The sequence below is a fragment of the Mustela nivalis genome, assembly GCF_964662115.1.
Source record: "Mustela nivalis genome assembly, chromosome: 9".
In the NCBI taxonomy this organism is placed as follows: domain Eukaryota; kingdom Metazoa; phylum Chordata; class Mammalia; order Carnivora; family Mustelidae; genus Mustela; species Mustela nivalis.
Window position 1 is genome coordinate 73,556,022 of NC_139028.1, and position 26,116 is coordinate 73,582,137.

Sequence of the window (26,116 nt, forward strand, 5' to 3'; positions counted from 1 at the left end):
TCCCCTAAGTGGCACTTGGGTCATGTTTCTTAGAGTCTGTAGGGGATCCAGCTGGCCTCATTAGAGTAACCTAACTAGGTCTTGAGGTCAACAGGGTAGAGTGGAGAGAAGAATGGGTTGAGACCAAAGACCCATATTCTGGTATTGATTGTCAACAACAGTAGTTGCGTGGCCTTGGGCCCCTCACCGAACTTCACCTGCCCTCTGATTTCTCATTGAGGAAACAGGGGAGGTATAGAGGGCTAGGTAGCATTTCAAGGAGCTTCCTAAAATTCTGTGACTTTTCAGTGCTTTCTGTCTGTCCTGGCGATCCGCACTGCCTTCTCCGGGTCACCTCCTCCTCATGTAGCTGGAGCTTGCTTCTGTAGGCACTTTTCTCCTGGCCCGTGCAGCCTCACCACCTCTCTCTCCCCTACCCAACCCTGGGACATGCCAGAGGAGAGAGAAGAACTGCCTGTTATAGCTCTAGTCTCTTGCCAAGCAGCATGGGGACAGTCTAACGTTTTGGTAGAGAGTTGGGAACCTAGGGGGTGTGGGTGGGATTGGAGGGGAGTGAGGAAAAGCTTTGAGAGAGAAAAAGCCAACCCAGATGACCAGAGGTTGTTGGCATAGCCAAGCTCTCAGTGCTACAAGTTTTCTGGAGTTGAGTTGTTGCGTTGTTTGACCAGAGAGAGTGGGTGTGTTCTGAGGAATATGGTCCCAAGTCTCTCCTATTCTTGCCCAGCCAGGCTCTGTGCTCAGGAGTGACCAGATGCTCTGGAGCAATAAAAGTCATAGTGTTGGTAGAAGTCTGCTTGGTGGGAGCTACGAGAGATGAGAGGTCTCACACAAATAACACAGAAAGAGGAAGGGCTGAGAAAGGTGGGTCTGCCTCTAAGATCAATGATCCTAAGGTATCAAGACTGGGAAGAATCTATAGATGATCCAATCCAGTTCTTTGATTTTATGGGTAAAGAAACCAGGGACCTGACTTAACAAGACCCTTGGAGCAGGGTAGGGGTAGAACTCAGGTGAAAGCTAGGTCTCCCGATTCCCCACCGAGGGAGCCCAAAACACCCCCTGAAGTGGCTTCTCCCCCAGCGCCATGTTGCATCCTCATGTGGGTCCAGCTACCACACTTCCCACGTTTCCCTTTGACCCTGAGCATGACTGCCTCACACGTTAGCAGGGCCTCACTGCTGCCACTTCATTGTTTATTGGGACCTAATAAAACCCGGGTGCAGCCACATGGAGAAGAGGAGGCTTCTTCTCATGTACAGGCCATTGGGCTTGCGCTTAGTGACTTACCATGGCTGGGATGGAGTTCCTCTGTCTTATGGTGTGTCTTGGGGTGAAAGGTTAACCAAAGACAGGAAACGAAGGCTCTGATCTCCTAGCCTCAATAAGAGTGGCCTCTTGTGGGTCTGTCATTCAGATCAAAATCACCTTTGTTGCTAAGCAGGCCTCGTTCTGAGAATCCCAAGCTCAGAGTGTGGGTTGAATACAGCCTGCACTGTTTCTTACTCCAAGAGAGACCACTTTGGGTGGGAGGTGGCCACATTATCCCGGTCTTAATGGCACATGACGGGAGCCATTAACTTTTAAAAAAAATTTTTTTTTAAATAGGACTCCATTTGGCTTCGCTTTTCCTACTGAGCTCTAGGAAATGAGCAGGCACTAGGTGATACCTACGACCTTGTCAGTCCCTCACAGCAGCCTGTGGAGAGGTGTCATTATTTGTGATTTTGTAGAGAAGAAAGTTGAGGCAGATACTGGTGAATTAACTCACTGGGGCCAGGGCTCAGAGGTGGGTGTCTGACTCCATTGTCTCTTCTCATTCCACACTTTACATGGCCTCTCTCTCAACACCAAGAATGGTGGGCTGGGGCTAAGTGGGCCAGGCACTGATTGGGGCATCAAACATTTACTAGGCGACTTCTGACAGCTAGGTCCTGGGCTACGTTGTGGAGACGCAGGGGTGAGTAAGCCCTTATCCCTTTATTCCCAGGAGCTTGCGTCTTGGGCTGGCAGCCAGGTGGATGCGTACAAAGTGACAGCTACTGTTCTAGGCATTGTCGTAAACACATCAAATGCTCTGGAATCCCTGAAAAGAGAGCCTCACTTTGGAAACACTGCACCAAGTAGGTGCTGGAGGAGTTGGGTTCTGAAGGACGAATAGGAGATTGCTAGGCAGATAAAAAGGCAGAAGGTTTCCAAGGAAAAAGATGTGGTGGTATGAAATCTCTCGATTTGGTGCTTGTGAATAAGGAAGAGTTACGTGCCTGTTTTCTTCTTAGCTGAGGGTGAAAGCAGTGAGACATTTAGTTGAGAGATAAGCTAGGGGAGGAGGAGGGGGTTTGGCACCAGACTTGATAATTATGTGAGCATTGTTGAAAGAAACATCCGTAGGGACCAGCAAAGATTCTCCCGATATGAATTCTCCAGGCATCTGAAGTACCTTTCCCTGCAGAAACGTGCATGGGGCTTGTTTTCAGGTGGTATGCGTCCATTTTCCACATCTTATGTCTCACGCGCCTGCAGAGATGTCTATGGATGGGGCGAAGGCCTCCGGTGGGCCCCACCACCCTGGCAGCTCATGTTCAGCATGTCTCTGATTCCTCTTGCCAAATAAGCTGATAACAAACACCCTTGTGAGTTCATGGGCAGACTGTCTCTCCAGGGAGCTATCTGCATTCCAGACAGGGCCACACAGTCATTCCGCAGGAGCTGAGCTGTGGGGTGAGAAGGCTACTTAAAAATAAAGACCAATGAAAAGATATAGCTGTTTTTAAGGATGATATTTACAAGGCACAACGATCCAGGAAGTGGATGACTTGCCATGAGAGAGAGCCAGAATCTTTAAAAATATCAGCTCTGTAGAGAGGGAAGAGTCATGGTGGAGAGAGAACTCTTTAGCAGTCCTGGACTCTCTCCTTATGGATGAATCCTTGCTGAGATCTGCCCCAGGAAATCCATTTGGGAAACAGAGCTTTGAGCCTGACTTGTCCTTTGCTGGGAGGAGGTGAGGGAATTTGGAGTCAAAGGCTTCTCAGTCCCACCTCACAGTCTCCTTTGTAGCTCCTGGGTTTTGCTTTCTTTTTATGAAGAAAAAGGGAAGATTCTTTCAGATGGTTGCTGCTTAAAAAACAGTGAGTGCGTTTTTCAGAGCATAAGCCCAAACACCAAGAGAGGAGACCAGCATCTTCATTCAGCCAGCCCAGATTTCTTATGTTGGGATGGTGGGCCACCATCTCCCAAACCTCCACAGCCTCCAGAGAAAATTCACCAGAGTGGTCCCACTTATAGTCCTCTCCCCTGCACTGCTGTCTGTTGGGCTGTGGGTCAGTGAGGGACACTTTGACCACTGAATGGGGAGTGGCCAGGGTAGGCTCTGGTCCAGGAGTGCTTATCCCAGCGTCTCTGAGCTCATAGGAACACGACCTTTGCATGTCAGCAGGAGCATGGGGCATCCACGTCCTCAGAGCTGTGCCTCCCACCCACACAGGTGCACGTTGCCCTCCACGCCAGCCTCCTACCGATGGTACAGGACAACTCGGCAAGCCAGTAATGTCCTCAGAGGTCAGCTCAGCAGCTGAGTGTCTCTTAGGGTCTGGGTCTGCCCTGTCTTATCAGAGAGGCCTTTCTGTATTTACTGTCTGGAAACTTCATTGATTTTATGCAGTTTCTGGGAAAAGAGTTCCCAGGAGACCTCAGTTTCTCTGCACAGCGAGGAAGTGGACAAAACTGTCTTTCTCTCTGTCTTCTGCTCAGACACATGAATTGCCTCCCAAGAACAGTGTACTTGACGTGGACAGAGGACCCCCTCAGTGGGTCCCGCTGAAAGGCAGACACGGTTTCCAAGAGCTTTTTCATTCTGTTTCTGGCTTGTTCACTTCTCCAAGGTCCCATTTGAGAACTCTTCAGCAGTGTTCATTTGCCTGGCACATGGGGATCAGTGTCTGTGGGGAAGACGGGAACAAATAAATAGCCAGTGTGTAGAGTCTATGATTTTCCAGCAGAAGAAAAAGGAAGCCAACAGGTCTCAGACTGAGTTGCCCTGAGTGCATGCACTCCAGGAAAATTTCCTCCAGTCCCTGGTGTAGAGGGATTTACAGATCTCCTATCCCTAAACTGGACCTAGTGGGAGGGCCAGATGATCTTTGAGCCACATCCAGAATGTTCCCCACTCAAGACATGCGTCTGGTTTTCAGGGCTTAAAACAAATAGATAAACAAACCACAATAACAACAACAGACTGCTGGCCACGCTGGGCCCAGGGAAAGCAGAATCTGTCCGTTCTGCTGGCTACTCCCGCTTGCCCTGCCTGCTCCCACATGGCTGGCTATCTCACACGAGAACCTCCTGCTGGGTGTCCCTGTTTCATCACGCAGCTTCTCCGCAGCACAGGGGATTTCACATTTAAATCATAGAGCCTGGCTTCTGGAGCATGTAGACATGTGGGTAGGCTTTGAACAGCCCATGGGGCTTTCTGACTCAGGCAGGGCTGAGCTGCCCAGGCAGGGGCGCATACCTGCTCATAAAAGCTGAATGCAGTTCACAGGCCCCTGTATGGAGACAGGAGGCTGGACCAACTCCTAGGAGGGCCGGCCTCATGGAAGGAGTGGGCAAGCATGGCCCCTTCCCCTGCCCTGGGCACACCCACTGCTGGCTGCCGAGGTCCAGGCAGCTATTAAGTTGCTCATAACGTTTGTGACAGTATAAACAACAAAGTGGTCTAATTACATATCAGGAAATTGATCCTGAGATTAAAGGTCTATCATTCAAATGAAAAATGTTGGAAGTCTTTTAAATGCTAACTCTGAAGGTGGTACAGTATCAACTGTTCTGTTTCTGCCAAAACAGATTAGTACTGGTAGACATTCATTTACTCGACAAACATGTACGAGCTGCTTCCTGGGAGTAGACCCCACACTGACACTGACATTAGGAAGGTAAAGAGAAATAGACAACTCGTTGATGGCTGAATTAGTGGTAAAGGGGCATGATATAAAAAGTCTAATTATTTGAATCTTTAATATTGATTGAATGCCAATTGTGTCCTTAGAATGAGCTGAGTACTCTGGAAAATAGGGGAAAACACCAAAAAAACAAAAGACAGTGGTTTTTTCCTTAAGTTTTTTTATTAATCATCTAGACCAGATCAATGCACAAAAAAATATATTGGGTGCAAGGCTAAATGAAGTACTAGATAGTCTGGCCCGTGCCGCATCCCTGTGTTGTGACTGTTTGTCTAGCCCCCCACTCATCCTGCTCACCACCCCGCCCCCAGATGGCAATTTCTTGGAAGCTGGGGGACAGAGCTTATTCACCTACGATGCAGGTTCTCAGTAAATGTAACGAGTGGAACCGGATGTGGTTAGTGACTCCCAGACCTGGCTTTGGGCCACAGCATTCCCCGGAGAGTTAAAAACATCTTCCCCCTCAGCCCTCTGGCTATATAAGCCCCTTTTGGGAGTGGGCCCAGGAAGCTGTATTTTTGGACCCTTCCTGGTGAATCTGCGGTGCAGACAGGTTTTGTGGCCTCTGGCATGGACTCCAGGGGTGAAAACAACACACAGGTAAGGAAGGTCAGTAAGTGGCAGGGCAGCTTTGGTGCCTGGACACTCTGGCTCCTCCCGGTGCCACTCCTTGGAGCTTTGCTGCGGGCTTCCGATCACGCCATCGGTCACTCCATCCTGTCTGTGTGTCCACATGGAGGGCCTGGGGAGCCCAGGGTGCAGGGAAGGGGTGCAGGGAGCCTCGAGGGCTTTGGGAATAGGGTAGAGGAGGGTGGTGGCAAGATGGGAAGTAGAGGCTAGGTTGGAGGCCCCTGCAGTCGTTTTGGTGGCCAGGAGACAACCGGTAGTCACGATTTTGCCCATCAGCGGTGGCTGTCGGGCATCTATCACCGCCAGAGGCACAAGGGTCAGGCCGTGGGCTGTGCGGCGGAGAGCTCGCAGTGCAAGCAGGCGGGCAGCCCTGTGAGCGGATCAAGTGCAGCAGGACGTCGGAAACCATCATGGGAACCTCCACAGGGTATGATGTGGTAAAGGGGTTGAGGGGAAGTCCAGGTAAGACTTCAAAGAACAGGGGCGCCTGGATGGCTCAGTGGGTTAAGCCTCTGCCTTCGGCTCAGGTCATGATGTCAGGGTCCTAGGATGGAGCCCCGTGTCGGGCTCTCTGCTCGGCGGGGGGCCTGCTTCCTCCTCTCTCTCTGCCTGCCTCTCTGCCTGCTTGTGATCTCTTTCTCTCTCTCTCTCTCTGTCAAATAAATAAATAAAATCTTTGGGGAAAAAAAAAAAAAAAAGACTTCAAAGAACAATAGTGCTGTCTAGAAGACTGCCTAGCCAGCCATCCTTGTGTTTCATCCTCATGGAGGCCAGTGGGGTCAGGACTATTATTATCCCCATTTTATGGATGGGGGAACTGAGGTTCAAAGAGGTTCAGTAACTTCAGTAACTCATCCAGGCTCATGCACCTAGACAGTGGTGGGTCTTGTTTGTCACAAGTCTGCCTGACTCCAGGGTTCCAACTGGGACCCCTGGTACCGTGTGGGCTTCCATGTTCAAGTGCTTGAGCCCACTGGGCCTTCACCGAGGAAACAGACTCTGTGGGCATGCTAGACAGCACAGCAGGAGCTGAGGCACAGGCAGGGGGCCGTGGAGGAGTCCGGTTCGTCAGGAGTGGCAGTGGCTCAGTAAGTCAAGAGTACAAGGGAAGGGGAAGCAGTTGGGGACTGGCAAGGGGGGGAATCATGAAGGTGGTTTCTGTTTTGCTCCTCTAGGGCATTTGGACTTGTCAGGGAGCTGTTGAAGGATTTGAAAAAGGAACAGAACCTGACCAAGCGTGTGTTTTTGGTGTAAAGGTGTCTTCATTGGAGGCTTGAGAATTTGGCTAGTGGGTTGGAGGGAGGTAATCCAGGAGGAAGAAGGGCTTTATGAAGAGATTTTGAGGGTTTAGGTACGAGCAGAGAGGAAGGCAGTTGCTAGTGGATGGGGCTGCTGGGCAGGCAGGACTGCGCGATGGACCGCCTGGGAGGCGAGGGAGAGGGGCAGGGAAGGGGGACTCTAATGGTTTGGCCTGAGAGTCTGGATGTAGCTGGTGCTGTTCACTGAGTTTGAGGGTACAGGGGAGGGACAGGGGAGGTAAGCTGACCACACAGGAGGTCTCCGTACAGGAGTCACTGCAGCTGGTTTATGCCAGAGTGTGGCAGATCCCACGGAAGGACGTAGATATTGATTGAACTATGAGTGACTAGGTCCTTGGCGGTGAGAGGAGGGTAAAGATCAGAACCTGGGGACACAGCAAAGTCTCAGGGGCATTTAGAAAGAGATGAGTGTGGGAAGACTGAAAATGGGAGTGACAGTGGGTAAGATAGTGTCCCAGATGCGATAATGCGATTGGTGTGGCAGCCTTGGGCATGAGGCTTGGACCAGGCTCTGTGCGTGAGTGGAAACCAGACTGTGGTGACGGAAAGGGAGGCGGAAGTGAGGGAACGGACATTGCCAGGCAACCTAGCCTAGTAAGGGAGGGAGGGAGAGTTCCAGTTCGTTTTCTCTGGTGGAAGCGATACAGACCTAAGTATGACTGAGCTGGTGCACATTTTCAAGATTGACTTTATGTGGGTAAATTCACATGACAACAACAACAAAACCCAGAACTTGTGTCAGGCAATGAAAAAAATTTGGGGGGGCTTGACAAATGTACTCAACTTAGCACAACTCTTTAAAACCTCGGCCTTCAGAAGGCAAATGCCGTGAGACATTGCTGGCCTGTGAGCTCTTCAGGGTCGGGTCTGGTCTGTAGTCATCCCAGGCTCCTGGTTGAGGAGCTGTGTGCAGAGTGAGTGGGCATTGCTGAGAAATCTGTTTCGTGTTCACTTTGCTATGATTTCTGTCTCCTCCCCGGCATTGGCGTCTGTCTCCAGACCAGTTACTGGGCTCCACCCAGTTCCACCTGATTTCACCACATCAGGGGATGCAGTGCCCTCCAGATATAAAGGTTCATCTGGGGAGAGGCCTTAAGGATGTGCTGGGCAAGGACTTGGCGCTGTTAGCTCTCCCATCCCAGCATAAGTTAGATCAAAAGGAAGGAGCTATCTTTTCTATTTGTGTGAAAATGCACCAGTTTCTGTGTTGGTTTGGTTTTGGCTGCCTTCAGCTTGAGGTGGTGGGAGTCACCCCTCCACCCCCCGGCAGGTGTGGGAATAATGCTTAGCAGATGCGTGAGTGTGCGTCGTGAGGTACCGCATCTACATTTCACAGACACTTGCTTGTTTATGTTTAAGGGAGTGTTCAGTGGCCCAGAGTCCATGTAGTTGCCACCACACCGCATCAGCTCCCAGGGGCTCAGGAGCTTAGGGCTGCGGGAGGCGGGGGTGGTGCATTGAAACCAAGGAAATGACTTGCTTCTCTGTCCTCTTCTCCTGTCCTGATCCATTCTCACTTAGGGAAGGGCTGTGGATTTTCAGTACAGGGTATAGATGTGTGGGGGGTGGGGGGGTGGGGGCTTAAATGGAGAGGTGGGCAGGCTTGCTCTGAGCGTCAAGCAACTTGTCCAGGATATTGAGGTCCCGATGGAAAGTGAGCTATAAAACAGCAGAACTGGTTGTTTTGGAAGTTAACTCCCCACAATAATGGTGATAGTGAGAGACCCCTCTCATGTATTTACTCCCACGTGACTGACAGTGTAACTGGGAGGGAAAGATTTCTGACACAATTCTGGCCCAATTCCCCGTGTCTACCACACTGTGGTTTACCTCCTGCATTACTTAAGGGGATGCTAACTGCCTAGCAGCAAACCCCCCCGGAATCTCAGTCACTTGTCCCGCCCTTGAAGTTCCTGTGTCACGTATGCAAAGTCCAAATGTTCCTGGTCACAGAGGGCTTTCCCGTAGCTTGGCACCCAGGGAATCCGGCTCCTCCCCTCTCATGGCTGGGCCGTCTTCCCCTTGTGGCTTCCAAAGCTGCTGTGCTCCAGCAGAAGCAAATGAGCACGGAGCCCCCCCCCCCCCCCCCCCCGCCCGGGAGGTTCTCACCAGAAGTTGTGTACATCACTTGTGGGCACAAACCATTACCTAGAACTGGTCATGGGTGCTCACAGCTGCAGAGAAGGGCCCAGGAGGAAGGAACAGTGCGTGTAGCGATCAGCTAGCCTGTCTCTGCCATATCCGTCAAAGCCGGAAAGTTAGCTAGCTTCTTGCTGAGTTTCTGCCAGCGGATTAGCCACTCATGGTGCATCAAGATCTCATTTTCCAGATTGTAGCATTTTGGAATTTGATGGAAGAAGAGCAGTGCCTGGCCTGGACCAGAGACCATGTCTCTGCTGTGGTGTGCAGGGCACCACGTCTATACCTTTCGGATCCATCCACTCGGAGTGGGAATGCTATGGGTGTAGTGGGTAAGGATGTGGGGTCTGAATTCTGGCTATGGGGCTTCACATTACAGCTTCACCACTCTGGCCATGTGACCTCGGGCCATTGGCTGACTTTCCTAATTCTTGGAAAAATGGGAATAACAATAGTGTCTAACAATGTCTAACAATAAGTTTGTTTTAATGATTAACTTCTTTAATACATATGAAACTTTTAACACATTGCCCAAGACTTCATAGATGCTCATTTAGGGTCAACAATTCCTATGTTCTCAAGGATTGAATACTCATTCATTCATTTAGCACATACCATATGCAGAGGGTCTTGTGCTAGGAATAGGGAGTAGGGAAGTAAAACATTCACAGAGGAACCTGCTATAATTGAAGCAAGTACAGCATGCTGTGAGAGGGATCTGACCCAATTGGGGTTAGGGAGCTAGAGTGTCTGGAGGAGAAGGGCCTGGAAAGAAGTCTAGGAGTTAGTAGGGTTAGGATTTGCTCCCTGCCCTGCTTAACAACACCAAGTATGCTGTGTGATACATCAGACTTAATGCTTTTTGAAATGGGGAAGCTTTTCTATCTTACAACAGGGTTCTTCAAAAGGATCCTTGCCCAGGGTCCCTGAAATTGATGTTAGCCAATGAAAAATGTGCCCAGCCCTGACTTTGAGGGACAGGAGGCTTATCTAATGGCATGGCCATTGCCTCCACTCATTCGAGCGTGATGGCATGCCCAACAGATCTGAGCTGATCTAGACCTGTTGTCAGGGAGCTTTTAGGGAGTCTGTACGCTGCAGGGAAGAACGTTCCCTGCTTTCACAGAGCTGCGGTCTGCTGGTACTGCTGCCTGGGATGGTCAGAATGCAGGGGCATTTTCCCCCAGCAGCGTGTGGTGGGCTCAGGGAGCCAAGACTGGGGAGCAGGGTGTTGAAAGGAATTTCACAGGTGTTGAATGTGTGTGTGGGGGCTAGTGGTTGTGGTTGCCTGGAGAGGGCAGAACAAGAGATAAAATTACAGCTTGTCAGGACTGAGCTTCCATAGTCTTTTTGGAGTCAAAGAAGATTTGGAAGGAAGAATGAGAAAAGCCTAGATGACTTTACAAAAAAAAAAAAAAAAAAGGTTATAAATTATTTCACTGAGCAAGATTCTTTTATTAGCCTAATGATTTATTTTGCTTATTATGTTTTAATTCAAATGTATTTTAGAAAATTAACTTCAGTATTAATTGGGCCACAAATTCTGTACTCTGGCCTTGGGCAGCTTACTATGAGGTGGTGATGATGGTCTTTTTAATGCTTTTTTTTTTTGTGGGAAAATCTACATAGCATAAAACTTAACATTTTAACCATTGTTAAGTGCCGAGCTGCTCAGTGGCATTAAGTATACTCGCGATGTTGTCCAGCCTTCACCACCGTCCACATGCAGAACTTTTTCATCTTCTCAGGTTCAAAGTCGCTATCCCTCAAACACTAACTTCCCACTCCTCTCTTCCTCCAGCCCCTGGCATCCACCTTCCATCTTCTGTCTCTACATTTTCTTATCCTCAGCACCCCCATTAAGTTCTGAGATAGGAGGGCCTCCTGGAAATCGAAATTGAGAGGTCACAGTGTTCCTGGGCACCCAGCGTGTGACCAGGACGATCTGGGGCACACTCAGAATAGACTAATTTTTTGTTGGTAAGATGAACCCAATGTGTGTATGTTGAGATACCTGTATAATTTTGTGACTTCTTGGCCGATAGCCAGTTATGCAGATTTCTTCCTTGTGGGTTCCTGGGCAAGGCATCCTGTAGGCCCAGCAGGAGATGGGGGCAAAGGTGTGGCTTCTTGGAAAAAGGCCTGAGGTCCAGAGAACAGAGCCTGGAGGGGTGGGGTGTTGTGGAGAATTCCTCCTTGGGGCCTCACTTACCTGCTGGAATGCAAGCCCTATTCATCAGGTCAGCATGGTGCTTGGGCTCTCTCTTTTCTGAAGATAAAGGATGCTGCTGGTGAGGTGCTTGCTGGACTGAGGAAGGTCTAAGATTCCTGAAACCTGGCTCATTCTGTCGGGACCCTTGGGCTAGTCAGAGACCAAAGACTCCTGGACTTGGGATGTGTGTACAGGAGGGCCTTGTACAAGTTGTACACACCCCTGGTACATTTGGGATATGCAGGAAGTATGAAGCTAAAAATAAAAATGATCTGAAAGACCATCTCTCTCTCTCTCTCTCTCTCAGACACACACATGCGCGCACACACACACACACTGCTCACATTTGGTTTGTTTTTCCTCTTTAGATATTGCGTTATGGAGTCAGAATCCTATTGAGCATTTAAAATTGTGTTCTGCTCTCCTCACTCTGCATTAGGGTACAAACATTTCCCCATGGATTAAATGTCTTTTTAAATATGATTCTTAAGGGACCACCTAATACTTTATTATTTGGTGGCACTGTGACTTACAAGACCGTGCCCTGTTGTTGACATGCATAGATAGTCAGAGCCTGAAAGATCTTCAGAGACCCCAGGACTGGACCCGTTTGCTGTGCCCAGTGGCTTCGGCAAAGGCAGGCCATACCAGTTCCGCCTACATGGTGCTGCTCGGTTGGAGACTAAGTGTGGATTTTGAAGTGAGCTGGAACTGGGCCCCCATCACAGCATCCCTAGGTCCTGCCTGTGGAATACTGAGGAGGTTACTCTGTAGTCTGCCTTTTCTTCTGTCAAAGAGGGGTAAATGAGATCACAGACGTGGGCGTCTGGGGCAGGACCTGGCACACCGCCCCGCTGAGCTGCACTGCCTTTGGTGTCCTCCCGAGGTGGTGCAAGGGGCAGACCCAGACTCCCCATGGCCAGACTGGAGCGCTGCCCGCCTCAGAGGCTTCGCTCCTCCTGGAAGGTCCTTGAACAGCAGCTTAGTGGTCCAAGAGGAGGTGTGGAGAGCTGGCTAGAAATCCTTATTGAGGGACCCCTGGGTGGCTCAGTTTTTAAGCATCTGCCTTGGGCTCAGGGCATGACCCCAGGGTCCTGGGATAGAGCCCTACATGAGGCTCTCTGGTCAGTGGGGAGCCTACTTTTCCCTCTCCAGCCCCCCTGTGCTTGTGTTCCCTCTCTTGCTATCTTTCTCTGTCATAAATAAATAAATCTTAAAAAAAAATCCTTATTAAAAAATGTTTAAAATAGGGACATGTGTACTCACGTGCATATATACACACATGTTTTTTTTTTTAAAGGGTTTTTTTAAAAATTTATTTATTTGACAGAGAGAGAGAGACAGAGATCACAAGTAGGCAGAGAGGCAGGCAGAGGCAGAGAGAGAAGCAGGCTCCCCGCTGAGCAAGGAGCCCGATGCGGGGCTCGATCCCAGGACCCTGATCATGACCTGAGCTGAAGGCAGCGGCTTAACCCACTGAGCCACCCAGGTGCCCCTACACACATGGTTTTATACATGCACATACAAACATGTATATACACTCACACACAATGCACATGCATAAACACACATATGTGCACACACATATATGCACACATATATGTACACACGTGTATACGCACATGTATATACAGACACACAACAGGAAGCACATATGGCTAACTTATACTTACATTATAGATAAGCAAGGTGGGAAAACTCTGGGATGACTCCTTGCCCCTTCCCCACCAAAGCCCTTGTTGCAGAGCAGAAACAGAGGAAAGAAGACCACCACACCCCACAGACTTGTTGTGAGGGCTCCTTAGGATAATGCTGGTGGAAGACTCTGGCCTGCCGTGGGTCTCTGGTCCTGTGGGCCTCTTCCTGGCACTGTGACTGGTCAGCATACAGGAATCTGTGGCTCACTGGAGCAGGGAGGGATCTGCTGCTGGGATTCCAGGAAGAAGGGGATGGAGGTGAGGAAGTGGGGCTGTGGGAGGTCTCTTTAAGCCAGACTAATGGAGTCAACTCACTGTTGAAAGAGTAAGGGGAAAAAAAAAAAAAAAAAAAAAAGAAAGAGTAAGGGGAGAGCTGGGGCTGAAAGGGCAGGAGCCCCAGTGGCCTGGGCTATCAGTGGGGGAACCCCACAGAAGGCAGGACCTGAGCTCCCTGCCTGGGGCAGTATAGACCGAGAGAAGTATCTAGTCCCTTGTGGCAGGCTGGGAACTTGTTTGGGCTCTCCCAGTGTGTCTCCTGGATGCATTTTCCTGGGCCTTTCCTAGTAGGGCTCCAGATAGCATGTGTTAGAAAAGGGCATGTGTGGGTTCAGCCTGTGTGGAAGGAAGGGCTTTGACTTCCTGTGGGTGATCTCTGGGGTTAAAATCAGGAACAGAAAGAAGCTTGTGGACAGACAGGATTGATCTCCCTGGGGAGTGACTAAGGCAAATTAATCTCCTTTCAGAGGAGGCAAAGGTGAATGAAGCAGGTGACCCCAGGAGGCAGTGTGCTCTCCATGTGGGGAGGTGGGCAAGGGAAGTCTGGGGACCTCTGGCTGGAAGGAGATGACAGGGACAAGGGGGCCCTTGAAGTCCCTTCCCAACTCTTGGAGATGCCCTCTTGGTTCAGGTTGGTTGCTGTATGCCCTTGTAGTTGGAAAGTCAGGCCTCCTCTGGCCAGAGTGAGAAGATGAGGCCTGCAGGCATCACCTGTGGTCCTGGGCTCTGTGGAGATGCAGTGTATGTGGGAGGCATTTCCATGGCTGTCTCTTGCCTCACACAGGTGTTGGGTCCCAGTTGCTGTGACTGAGTGTCTTCTGTGTGTGCAGCTCAGAGCTGGGCCTTCTAGTTCTCTTGACCACCCTGGGAGTGCTTGGAGGGGTGAGCAGCCTTGTTTCACTGCGTAGGAAACTGACCCTGCCTGGGGGCTCATTGGTAGGATACCTGGGAGACGGTATGTTTGAATGGGGGGGCTTGGCAATGTCCGTGGCAAGGCAGTCTGGTTTTGATTGTCTAGTTCTTATTGGATCTACTTCTTTAATGGAAGTACAAGTTGTCATAATGTGTTGGTTTCCAGTGTACATGGTACTGTGACCTTACAAGGTTATTACAGTATTACCGAATCTGTTCCCCGTGCTGTCCTTTTCATCCTTGTGACTTACTTCATAACTGGAAGTCTGTACCTCCTCGTCCCCTTCTTCTGTTTGGCCCACACCCCTCCTCTGACCCTATGGGATTCATCTTTAGATTGTTTACCTTGAGGCATACCTTGCCTTTGAACTTTGAGGGTGTTGTTGAGGGCTGAGCTTTTCTCTTGGTCAGACTGCTGCTTTGGGAGAAGGTTCTGCCTGGTGTCCCTCTGGCCCTCAAGTTTTTATAGAACTCTGATTTATCGACCACCTCGTTACCCTGTTTGATGCCATTTGGCAGGTGAAGAGGTCCAGGGAAGATGGGGAGGGTTCCTAAATGTGAGCACACTGGAAGCTCTTTGGCTAGGAGGTTCCTTCTCTCATTTGAGAGAAGTGCTTAGGGGTTCTGTATCAATCTTGAACTTGTCTCTCAGATGCCCTGGACCAAGCCCATTCCTCATGTTTGGAGGCCCTGAGGTTTTTAATTTGTAGCAGCCTGGGGCAGGGAATGGGGGTTGCTTCGTGACTCATAAAGTCACACAGGCAGAACCGCAAATAAGGGACTCCAGTTGGCAAAAACCAAATTGCTTCAAAGCTATTCTTGGAAACTAAAGCATCACGTCTTGTTTCTTCCCAGAAAATGCAGAAACCTTTCATATTTCTGGGTGGTTTTATTTATATTTCGTATCAAACTCTAAAAAGCAACAGCTGGGTGGTGGTTGACAAGGAAAATTTTAACAAGAAGAGCCACTACCCAGGATCCTCTGCTTTAAGTAATCCTTGAGCTTCTTTTGGGGAAGGAGAAAGGGGATCCACTACAAGAATTCCACTCTAGTCTCCAGAAGAAGGGGCTTGGAGTGCAGATTCAGACTCCCAGAGCCCTTCCAAGTCAGCCTTTCTAGCTCACTAGTAGAACTACCTCATACCAAGGATGTTTTCTGTTCGTTCTTGAAACCTCCTTCTTCCTCAATGTACATTTTTTTTTTTTTTTTTTAGATTTTTTATTTATTTATTTGACAGAGAGAGATCACAAGTAGGCATAGAGGCAGGCAGAGAGAGAGAGAGAGAGAGGAGGAAGCAGGCTCCCCGCTGAGCAGAGAGCCCGATGCGGGACTCGATCCCAGGACCCTGAGATCATGACCTGAGCCGAAGGCAGCGGCTTAACCCACTGAGCCACTCAGGCGCCCCTCAATGTACATTTGAGGGAACTGAAATCTTAGAAATTAAGCGAGTCGTCCAAGGGTACACAACTAGGAAGTGGATTTAAACCCACATCTTCTGAGTTGAAAGCCTGTGGCTTTTACTTTTTTTTTTTTTTTAAAGATTTTATTAATTTATTTGACAGAGATCACAAGCAGGCAGAGAGGCAGGCAGAGAGAGAGAGAGAAGGAAGCAGGCTCCCGGCTGAGCAGAGAGCCTGATACGGGGCTCGATCCTAGGACCCTGGGATCATGACCTGAGCCGAAGGCAGCGGCCCAACCCACCAAGCCACACAGGCGCCCCTGTGGCTTCTACTTTTAAAGTCCAGATAATTCCTTGACCTGGGCAGCTGGTCCCTTCCTTGTGCTTTGATGGCGTTTGGGTTGTTGGAGGAATAGTAATGACTGCTGGTTATCGGATTGCTGCCAGGTGCTAAATACGTCACATTTGTGAGGGAGTTTATTCCTTCTGGCCCTATGAAGCGAGCATGATCATCTTGTTTTGCCGATGAGGAAACAGGCTGATATGTATTAGATAACTTTCCTCCCTGGTGCGTGAGACCAGATTCACACCCCCGTCTGGCAGACTCGAAACACTGAGGCTCTTCCGGAGGAAACCTACCCCACATGGGTGTCAGAGTCGTTTTTAAGGTCTTTAACGTCAACTGGATTCAAGCTGATTTTACAGTTGAAACCAGACCCTTCCGATAGGGAGGCAGGTCTGAGCCTGGTACGAGGGGCTGGGATACAGTCCAAGGCAGCCTGTCTGCTGTCCTGCCATCTCTCTCCACCACAAACCCCCCTCAGCCCCCCCCATCTCCCTCTAGATAAGAGCCAGCTCCTGGACCCCCCACGCCCAGCCAGCCCCCTCCACAGCACCTTTGGCTCTCCACTGGAGTAAGATTAAGGCCTTCATTTTCCTTTTGGGGGAGGAGGGGTGGCTGCTGGAGTTGGAAGGAGACAGGTTCTTCCAGTTCGTAAATGATTCCCTGGGTTTGGCTTGATACCTCTAAACAGTTCACCATTTTAGACAAGGAGGGGTTGACAACTTGAAGAGTTGATTTACAGAAGTATTTCTCAAACCAGTGCATTCCCCAGGCACAAGTCTGCCCCATGTGAGGGATGCAGCACCCATTTCCACCTCTGCCAGGAGCCTCCTGGGGCTGGGGTCTGCCATCACACACCTCTCTTGCCCTTCCCAGCAACTCCACAAGGTGGAGATTATCACGTCCTTTACAAAAGAAGAAACTGGGGTTCAGAGTGTCTGGACTCGTGTGAGGCCATGAGGGCAACCAGGGGCTAAACTGAGCTTTGGACTTGGGCTCCAATGACCCTGAAACCTGTGGTTTTCTCTGTACCACCAGCCTGTCCCCAGAAAGGACCACAGGATAGCCACAGAATTCAAGTAGTTGTGGATCTCCGTCAGCAGCTGCATCCTTTGTTCGGTGCTGGGCACACAGTGGTTCCAAAGATAGAGACTGAGGATGGTCCTTCGCTCTGAAAAGCGAATGAGTCTTGCTCTCCGTTTATGCTCTCTGGGTGGCAAGTCTTGTACGTGGGGGAGAGCCGAAACAGTAGGAGGCAGTGGTAACGTGAGCGATGCCGTAGTGAGCATTGCAGACATTTAAGGAGCCCAGAGAGCCTCTGGGAGGGAATCCACGTCTCATCAGCACCTAGCAAAGCACAGGCCCAGCTCTCCTCATGTGTTTACTTTGCTGAGTTGCAGGGAACAGAGCTGCCAGGTCAGTGCCCCTGGAGGACAGAGGCCTGGCTAAGAGTAGAACTTAGCTGGAGCAGAGAATGTGCCTTCAGCTGAACTCAGTGCCAGGCACACTGGAGGCTCATGGGGCAGAGGAGAGGAGGGGAGGGGTCCCACACTGTGGCTGGTGCCCCCTCGGCCAGCAGCATCTGGGTGTCTGCCGGCCGCTCCTGCAGGTGATACATCGGGGCTGCTGTCTAGCGTCCCTGTGTGTGTGTGTGTGTGTGTGTGTGTGTGTGTGTGCTGCTCTCTCCCAGGGCTCTCTAAGGCATCTCCTGGCAGCTCTGTTTACAGCCGCCTCCCTCTTCTATGCATCCCCGCCGCCTCTGCCCAGAGATTCCTCTTGGCCCGCTGCTCTGTCTCCTGAACCCCGCAGCCCACAGGAGAAGCCAGGTCCCCTCCACAATCTGCCCTGGAAGCGCCCATCACCCCTTGTGTTGAGTTTGGAACCTCCAGATGCCTTGAACTTGCTGTCATTCTGCAGCTGTCCTGGCTCTTTCCAGACTTGCACCAGTGTGGCATTTCTTTTGCCTAAGAACTTTATTCCCTGGTCTCCTAATGAAAGTCACCTTCTTCCTAAAATTGTAGTATTTGAGTATCCCCCCCCCCCCCCACCGCCCTGTGGCTCCTCTGGATACCTCTAGGCTCTGTTAGACCCCTCCTTATCTGGCTTCCATGCACCATGTTCATCTTTTTAAAGTGCTTGCCTGTTGTCTTATAATCAACTCTCTATACACCTGTCTTCCTCACAAGGCCCTGTCTCTGCATCCCCAGGACCTACAGTGATGCATGGCTCTTGCTAGCCTCCAGTAACTGTTGCCGAATGAAGGAGTAAAGGATGGAGGAAGAAAATAAACACCATTGTCTGCTTTTAATATTGTAAGGCCAGCCCACAATCCAAAAGCACCCACAATAGTGTTTCTGTCTGGAGAGTGGGAAGCTGCCCGGCCCAAGGGCCTTGCCTCTGTGTTTGCTGACCTCCTCCTGCCAGGCCTCTGTCTGAGGGAGCTTGGTATGCTGTATCGTCTTGTTTACAGACCCTCTCGAGCCATCCTGACAGCTGGGCGTCCCTAGTTCCTCCAGGCTGGTCTTTTTGCACTAGCTTTGGATTCTGGAAAAATAGCTATTGCTTTGGAAAATCGACCCTAACTTATTTTTGTTCCTTTGAAACTTGAATGACTTTCCTAAGAAATGTTTGAGGTTAGAGTGGTGCAGAGAGACAGGCCAATGGCCAAAACCCAGGCAAGCTATTTTCGTGTTGTGAATGAATACCCATCGCATTTTTCCTTCCATCGGCCTGAGCACTTGTTCCAAATAGCTCACAGCTTGGGCTCACAAAGCAAAGACTCCTTTGGTACATGGGGTGGAGACCCACCCCAGACCTGTCTGTCTGACTGAGATGGATGCTGTGCTTGCAGCAGACACAAGGAATAGAGAGAAGTTTCGAGACGTTGCCATTTGTTGTCTGTATAGGGGAAAGACCTGTCCTCTGGTAACTAATGGAGAAAGACTTCCAAGTTTGGTGTTTAAGGATAGGTGGGAAGGCCACGAAATCTAGGGAGGCACGTGTTTTGAATGTTTTGCTTTGTGTGCTGTTACGTGGCTAGATACACTAATATCAGTCAACTCATTTACAGCACCATGAATTAAAGGTTTTCAGTGGTGCTCACAAAATCTAGTGTGCTTCTCTGCTTTGTCCCTTGCCCTTTACTAGTTCCTGTTTCTTGAACTATCTGGCTCATAGTGAGGTTGACCAGGTAATGCTGACATCAACCCAGGCATAGCTTTGAGCAATCTGTAGTTCTTTACAGCCCGCGAGAGGAGTAGGGTATTGGAGGGGGAGAAAGACTGCTAGCAAGACAGCATTGCCAGGTCAGAAGGGATGACTGTATATCTTCTGTAGATGGTTTATGTTTAGCATTAAGTATTTATGTTTAGTATGCTTAATATCCCAAAGGAATTTTGGTTTTCCCTCCCAGCGCCCATCCCCCCGACTCTGCTTGTGTTGCCTTGGTGTTCACCTCTCCTTCCACCTACCTTTGCAGGTGTGATGTATCTCCAGATACTTGATGGTGTTTTCCTCTGAAATCTCCATACCACTGCACCACACAGCTCCTGAAACATGGGGGAAAACGAAGATGAGAAGCAGAGCCAGGCCGGGCAGGTTTTCGAGAACTTTGTCCAGGCTTCCACGTGCAAAGGCACCCTCCAGGCCTTCAACATCCTCACACGACACCTGGACCTAGACCCTCTGGACCACAGGAACTTTTATTCCAAGCTCAAGTCCAAGGTGACCACCTGGAAGGCCAAAGCCCTATGGTACAAACTGGACAAGCGTGGATCTCACAAGGAGTACAAGCGAGGGAGGTCCTGTATGAACACCAAGGTAAGGGAAAACCCTGGGATTTCTTGCCCGCATGGTGCGTGCGGGTTGGCTTGGGAAGTGAGGCAGTTCTTGCCATTCTGCCGTTCTTAGATTCTTAATAGGTGTGGGGGTGTGTGAGCATTTTGCTTGGTTAAAGGTTTCCTTTGTCTGTACGAGCACAGTGTGTCCTGTGTGGGACCTTCTGCCCTACTCTGGTGGCCTTAGCTACTCTCCCTATGTCCTCTCCATGGCAGAGAGAAGAAAGGCATGCTCGTCTTTATCCTCCTACTGTTACTGTTACTACTTCTAGTAGCTAGTTGCTCTAGTGCACGCCAGGCACTTTGTAAGCATGGTCTCAGTGAACGCCACCATGGTCCTTTGGGCCATTTGAGAGCTCTGGAAACTGAGAAGTCAGTTATCTTGCCCAAGATCACACACCAAGGAGGCAGTCTTGGTCTGTCTGATTCTTGAGCTTATGCCCTAAATTCTGTTCTCCTGGGAGCCACTCTTATAGAAAGATCCCTTGGCTTTTATTGGCTAAGAAATAGGTCTTTGGTCCTTACTGCCTTTTCCTCCCTCTCTCTTCCCCTTCTTCCCCCCACCCTCTTCCCCAGGATACATTTCTGTGCTTGGGTCACACTTGCAGTAAACCCCCAACTGGCTGATTACTCCCTCTCCCCACCAACTGTTTGACCATAGGCTACTTCGATGAACATGGCCTAAGTAAGCAGCACATGACATCTCTTCTCTCTCTACGATGCCCATTGCCTAATGGGCAGCCGGAAGTCAAGATTTTCCTGCAGGCCCCTGGGGGCTATCAGCCTTGGGCCATGGTCCAGACTGTATGTTTAGGTTAAAAGTGAGCTTGCTGTATTTAGACTTCACAGGAGGTAGCTCAGCCAGAGCCCTTGGAATTTTAGTTGGTGCCAATCCCAGAGAAGGGGATTGAACTCTCCATGGCGATCAGGACTGTTGTGTTTTTGTTTTGGTGATGAGGAGCTGTTAAGTGTACCGTGGGATACCGTGGGATACAGCCGCTTTCCCTTGCCCCTGGGGGACAGCTGCCAAAGCTCCTCCAAGCCCCGGGGCACGCTGACTTTATGGGGCATAGAAGAGCATTCCACCAGGCCAGAACTTGAGCCTGGAGCTCCAGCCGTCCAGGCAGTGCCTGCCCATAACCTGCCAAGGGGGTTAGCCCTTCAGAGCGGAGACGGAAGTATTAAAGAGAAAGGAGAGAAAGGAGTGTGACCCCCACCTAACTGCTCTAACTCCCCAGCGGCTGGATCACTGGGAAGCTCTTCAGACTTGGAGAGGGGGTGTGCTGTTTGTTTTCAAAGCGTCACCCTCTTCAGTAACAGCATGTGGCGGCTTTCTTTTGAAAAGGTCGCATGGAAGTCGGGTGGCCAGGCTGTGAGATGTTTTCTCAGGAAGGTTTTCAGAGACCTTATTCTATGAGGAAGTGCCATGGCCTCATGCACCCACAGTATCTGGCTTTTGAGAGGGCTCTCTCTCTCGGTGATGCAGCAATCCGAAGACAGATCTGCCAAGGGAGTGAGCCCACATGGGGGTTGGATGGAGGCTTAACCACCAGGAAGATGTGCTTTTTTTTCAAATATCACCCATTGGTCGGTTATCTCGCTTGTCTGGCCACCCTTATTTTACAAGCTTTGATGGGTGGAGATAGAAGAGTCCTTGCGGACTCTTGTAGTCAGCACGTCACCACTGGTGCCTGAGATATGAAGGGAAGGCACTAACATCTGTGGTTAGTGATGCAGAATTGAGAGTGCATCTTGCTCAGGAATTTTATGCCTCATGGGAGGAGGAACAAAGACCTTTCACATGTGTGGTGGCCCATCTCCTAAAAAATACATAGATCCCAGAGCGTGGAACACATTTGAAAATGTGCTCTAAGTATGGCTTGAAAATGTGCTCTAAGTATGGCTTGGACTGTGTAAGGTCACTTGAGATGCACACTTCAGAAACCCAGCTCAAAGCTAAACAAAAAAGGGAATCATTAACTTGTATAAACAGGAAGGTCTCGACAGCCTTTCCCAGCCTGTCTCCTTCCATCTATGTCTTGGACATTTTTTTTTTTTTTTTTTGGTCTTGGACATTTTGCTCTATGTTGGCTCCATTATTCCCTCCTGTGAATAGTTACTCTCCATGTTGGTGGCCTCTAGTTCATATCTTTATAGCTCTGTGACCCAAAGGCTAGACTCACTCTCCTCCTGCTCAATATTGAATTAAAATCTCAAGGAAGGATTCTGATTGGCCAGTCTCTGGACCAATTATTGTGCCCAAACCAGGAGAACTGACTAGTGCCTTTGGCAGCCTTTTCAAGCATCGCATGATTGACATGAGGGAGGAGCAAGTTCCCAAGATCACAGAGGTGTGAGATGGAGAAATAACAGGTGTCCTCTGTAGGGACTGTTTATGTGCACTCTGATTATCATATAGTCTCTGTCCATATTGGATTCATGTGGATAGTTAATAGCTGGCTTGGGGAGCCTAGAGCTTGTAGTCCTTGCTGTGAGTCAAACAAAACACAGAATGTGGCTCCTCCCTCTCTTCTAACATGAACAGACACTGTCTCACTCACACACCTCGTTTAGGTATCCTTGGGTGTAGTAGGTGACGCTGAGCTTTAGCCAAACAAGAAATGTTGGGCTTTAGCATGCACGTGGATGAGCATGAATGCTAAGACCTATAGCATGGTGGCGGGGGGGATCTGGTCTCAGGCCCATAGCAAGCCCCTGGCTAGCCAGAGTTAGAGTAGAAGGAAATGGAATTCAGACAGAACCCTCATCTTTCCATTGTTGTGGACATCTCAGCACCACCGGAAGTGGAGCTGGGCTTTAGCATTTCACAATCTTTTATCAGTAGCTTTCCGGGTGCTGAGCATTGTGCTGCTGTTGTCACACCAGCAGTGAGTGAGTGAGTGTGAGTGTGTGTGTATGTATATATGTGTGTGTGCAGGTATATTGGCAGTGGTGGTTGGGGGAGATTGACCAGCATCTGTTGGGAGAAGAAAGCCTCTGATGGGTGCCAGGGAATAGAGGGAAAGACCTGCAGTGTCACTAGAGCAGTGGCTTAGGTGTTAGCTGCATAATCTAACTTGGGACCATGGTTCATTATCGATTAGTTATGCGGGTTTTGTCAGGCACTTAGTAATTCTTTCCTTGGGTGTGACCTGTTTTGCTAAGGATAGAGTGAACCAAGGATCAAGCCAAATTAACTCTTTAAGGACTAATATTGGCTCTGTGTCAGGGTAGTACACTGATCAAATGTTCCATCTAATTGTGTAATGTTCCTGGGGGAAAACAGCCCAGAAGAAAAACCAAACAAAACAATATAACGTTTGATATGGGAATTGCCATCATCACAAAATCATGAAACCTTACATTTATTTTATATGTACCTAATGTCAGGAGGAAGTTGGGAGGATGTTGTGTATCATCTTTCCATTTGACAGGTGACATAGAGGGACCTGAAGCTGTTGATCTGAAGCTAACAGGTGGCTTTGTCAGGATTTGAACTCTATTGATGGGTTTGCTCTAATATTCTTTTGTTCGTTCATTCAACAGGCATTTCTAGTGTTCTGGGCCTTATTAGGCACCTGACATGAGAAGTGGCTCTGAGCTACTTCTCAGGAGACAGAAACATTATTTCTGTATTTATTAACTTATTTAGCCATTCATGAAGTGAATAATTATTGAGCAGCTTCTGTGTGCCAGGCACTTGCCTAGGTACCAGTCAGCCACAAACTAACTCTGTGGCCTGGGGCAGGCTACCTAAATCGCTGAACCTCAGTACCTCTGTAAAGTGAAGATGGTAATGGTCTCTCTCTCACAGAGTTGCTGTGAGCACTAACTAAGGCAATCTTTGTCACGTATTTAGAACACTGCCTAGTACATCATAAGCGATGAGCAAATGCTGAGCCATTGTTTTAATTAATATCCTAAGTGTATGAGATAATTGCGTCCTCTGTTCTGCAGAAGTAGAGAAAAGCAATGACTGAGTCTGAATGGAGCAGTCTGGGAATCCTTCCTGGAAGAGAAGGTATGATTTGGAGCTTGGCATATGAGAAGAAATTTGCCTTGCTGAGCGGAGGGCACACAAGGTGGACAACTATATTCCAGGAAGAGTGTGTTGCTGTGTAAGAGGAATGAAGGTGTGGGTGGGAAGAGAGGAGTGGGGAGAGGGTGAGATCCAGGGAGAGCAGAATAGAAGGATGCAGGAGGAGACCCGGAAAAAACAGACTCCTGGGGCCGGGCTGTGTAGAGAGGGTCTCGTAGTCAAACAGAGGACCTGGGGGCCCATTCGGGATGATCAGATTCCCAGTTGAGGGTTCTTTCTACCACCCTCCATGGGGTTGCTCAGTGATTGCAGATAACCTAATGAAGACCAGAAGGCATTTGTACATCATAAAAAACATGCGTGCAGGAAATGACTCAGGGACTCTTGTCACCAGCAGGAATGGGGCCCGCCTCTAACATGAAGACTGTTGGGTTATCTTGGGAGGAGGAAATGTCTGTATTTTTTGAACATCCAGCAGGGTCACCGCTTACCTTTTGTTCCTCACCATGACCCTTGCCCATCATGACCTCTGCCTCTGCAGGGGCTCCCCAGTGGGGTTGAGGGAGGCCTAGCATGAAGCCAGTGGCTCTGGAGTCCTAAACCCAGCACAGCAGGAGGTAGGGAGGAGGGGAGGGAGGGGCAAGCTGGCAGGCAAGGCTGCTGTCTCCTGGTCCAGATAAGCCTATCTGACATTCCCGACCTCTGAAATCACCCACGACTGCCCTCAGAGCTGGGCTCCCCCGAGCTGCCTGGGGCATGTCAAGTACCACTCTGCCTAATATGGTCAGCAGCAGCTGAGCCAACAGAGCAAGAGGGTAGTCTTGGGGGATCTGCGTTCCTGTGGGGGAACTCTGGCTTTGTTCGCTTACCTGCAACGGCCTCCCAGTGCCACTGTTTTGGACAGGCTTTCCAGCCTAAGTTACGACAGGTTTGTGTTCATTCCTACACTTGTCACCACTGTCCCACATGGAGTTGGTGAGCTCAGCTTGTGAGTGTGTGCACTGGGCATTAGATGCAAGCTCGAGTGAATCCAGGCCCCCACATATTACCCTGAGATGAGCAGCTCTCTTTTTTGGCTGTCTTCTTAGAAAGTGGTTAATTCAGGCTTCCTGGGGTTCACTTCATAAATTATAAATTTATAAAGTTATAAATAAAAACTTCTTTGTCTTTTTGAGGAAAAAAAAAACAAAACTAGTTACTTTTAAAAAAAGAAATGTATGCTTATGATGAAAAAAAAAAATCCAAGCAGGATGAGAACATATACTGTGCTAAGTGTATCATCTCCCCAGGTCCCAGCCTTAGAGGCAATCCTGGGATGTTCCCTATCTGCTTTTCCTAAAAGTCTTTACACGTGTGTGCATGTGGGCATGTGTGTGTGTACCTGGATGTGTGCAACCCCTGCGATTTGTTTTATTGGAAAATGGTTTGTTTACATATTATGCACCTTGCTTTTTTCACTCGGCTCTATCTTAGAGATTGTTTGTATGTGGGACTCCAACCCTTTTATTATTCTCATGGCTTCCCATCTCACAATTTGTTCAACTGCTTAGCTCATTCCGAGTCTCTTGCCATTTTAACTACTGCTGCAGCACGTTTTCTCACCCACATTCCGTATACACATAAAAGCCTATCTGTGGGATGGATAGTCATGAGGATTCTGATCCAAAGGGAGTGTGCATCACCTTGAAAACATTATGGGCTTTGTGGCTTTCTCCCTGGAGGTTCTTCCAGAAGATACTCCCCACCGACAGTGCAGAAGAGGACCGAGAAGAGTCCTTCTCTGGAAGGGAGCTACCACAGCAGGATTTTGCCTACTGGGATCTCCTTGGCCTTGCTGAGTGGGCGCTGGGATGGACACCCCCTGAATCCTGGACTCTGGGCTGGGTGGTCTTGGGCAGGGCCACTGAGTGAAAAGCAGTCCAGTAACAATAAGCAGGGATGGCTGCCACCTCTGTAACAATCACAGCCACAACACCAACAACTTCATTACTGCTATTAACACCCAACATCTGCATAGCACTTTATGTTGAAAAATAGTTGCACAGGGGCGCCTGGGTGGCTCAGTGGGTTAAGCCGCTGCCTTCGGCTCAGGTCATGATCTCAGGGTCCTGGGATCGAGTCCCGCATCGGGCTCTCTGCTCAGCAGGGGGCCTGCTTCCCTCTCTCTCTCTCTGCCTGCCTCTCTATCTACTTGTGATTTCTCTCTGTCAAATAAATAAATAAAATCTTAAAAAAAAAAAAAAAAAAAGAAAAATAGTTGCACATACGTGGTTTTCTTCAGAGATTTGCTTTATCAGTGACGATGAATGTTCTTTAAAAGGGGAACAAATACAAGTTTATACTTTCCTCTTCAAA

General features: G+C 49.4%; 1 protein-coding gene across 8 annotated transcripts in view; it reads left to right on the forward strand.

The window, feature by feature from the left end:
* Positions 1-26,116, forward strand: part of MICAL2 (microtubule associated monooxygenase, calponin and LIM domain containing 2) — a 212,788-nt gene that overhangs the window by 29,557 nt on the left and 157,115 nt on the right. For all 8 annotated transcript variants that reach the window (XM_082683059.1, XM_082683062.1, XM_082683055.1 and 5 more), the window contains one exon: positions 19,365-19,705. In XM_082683059.1, the coding sequence (XP_082539185.1) occupies positions 19,442-19,705 (264 nt within the window). In that variant the 5' untranslated portion in view covers positions 19,365-19,441. The remainder of the gene's footprint in view (positions 1-19,364; positions 19,706-26,116) is intronic.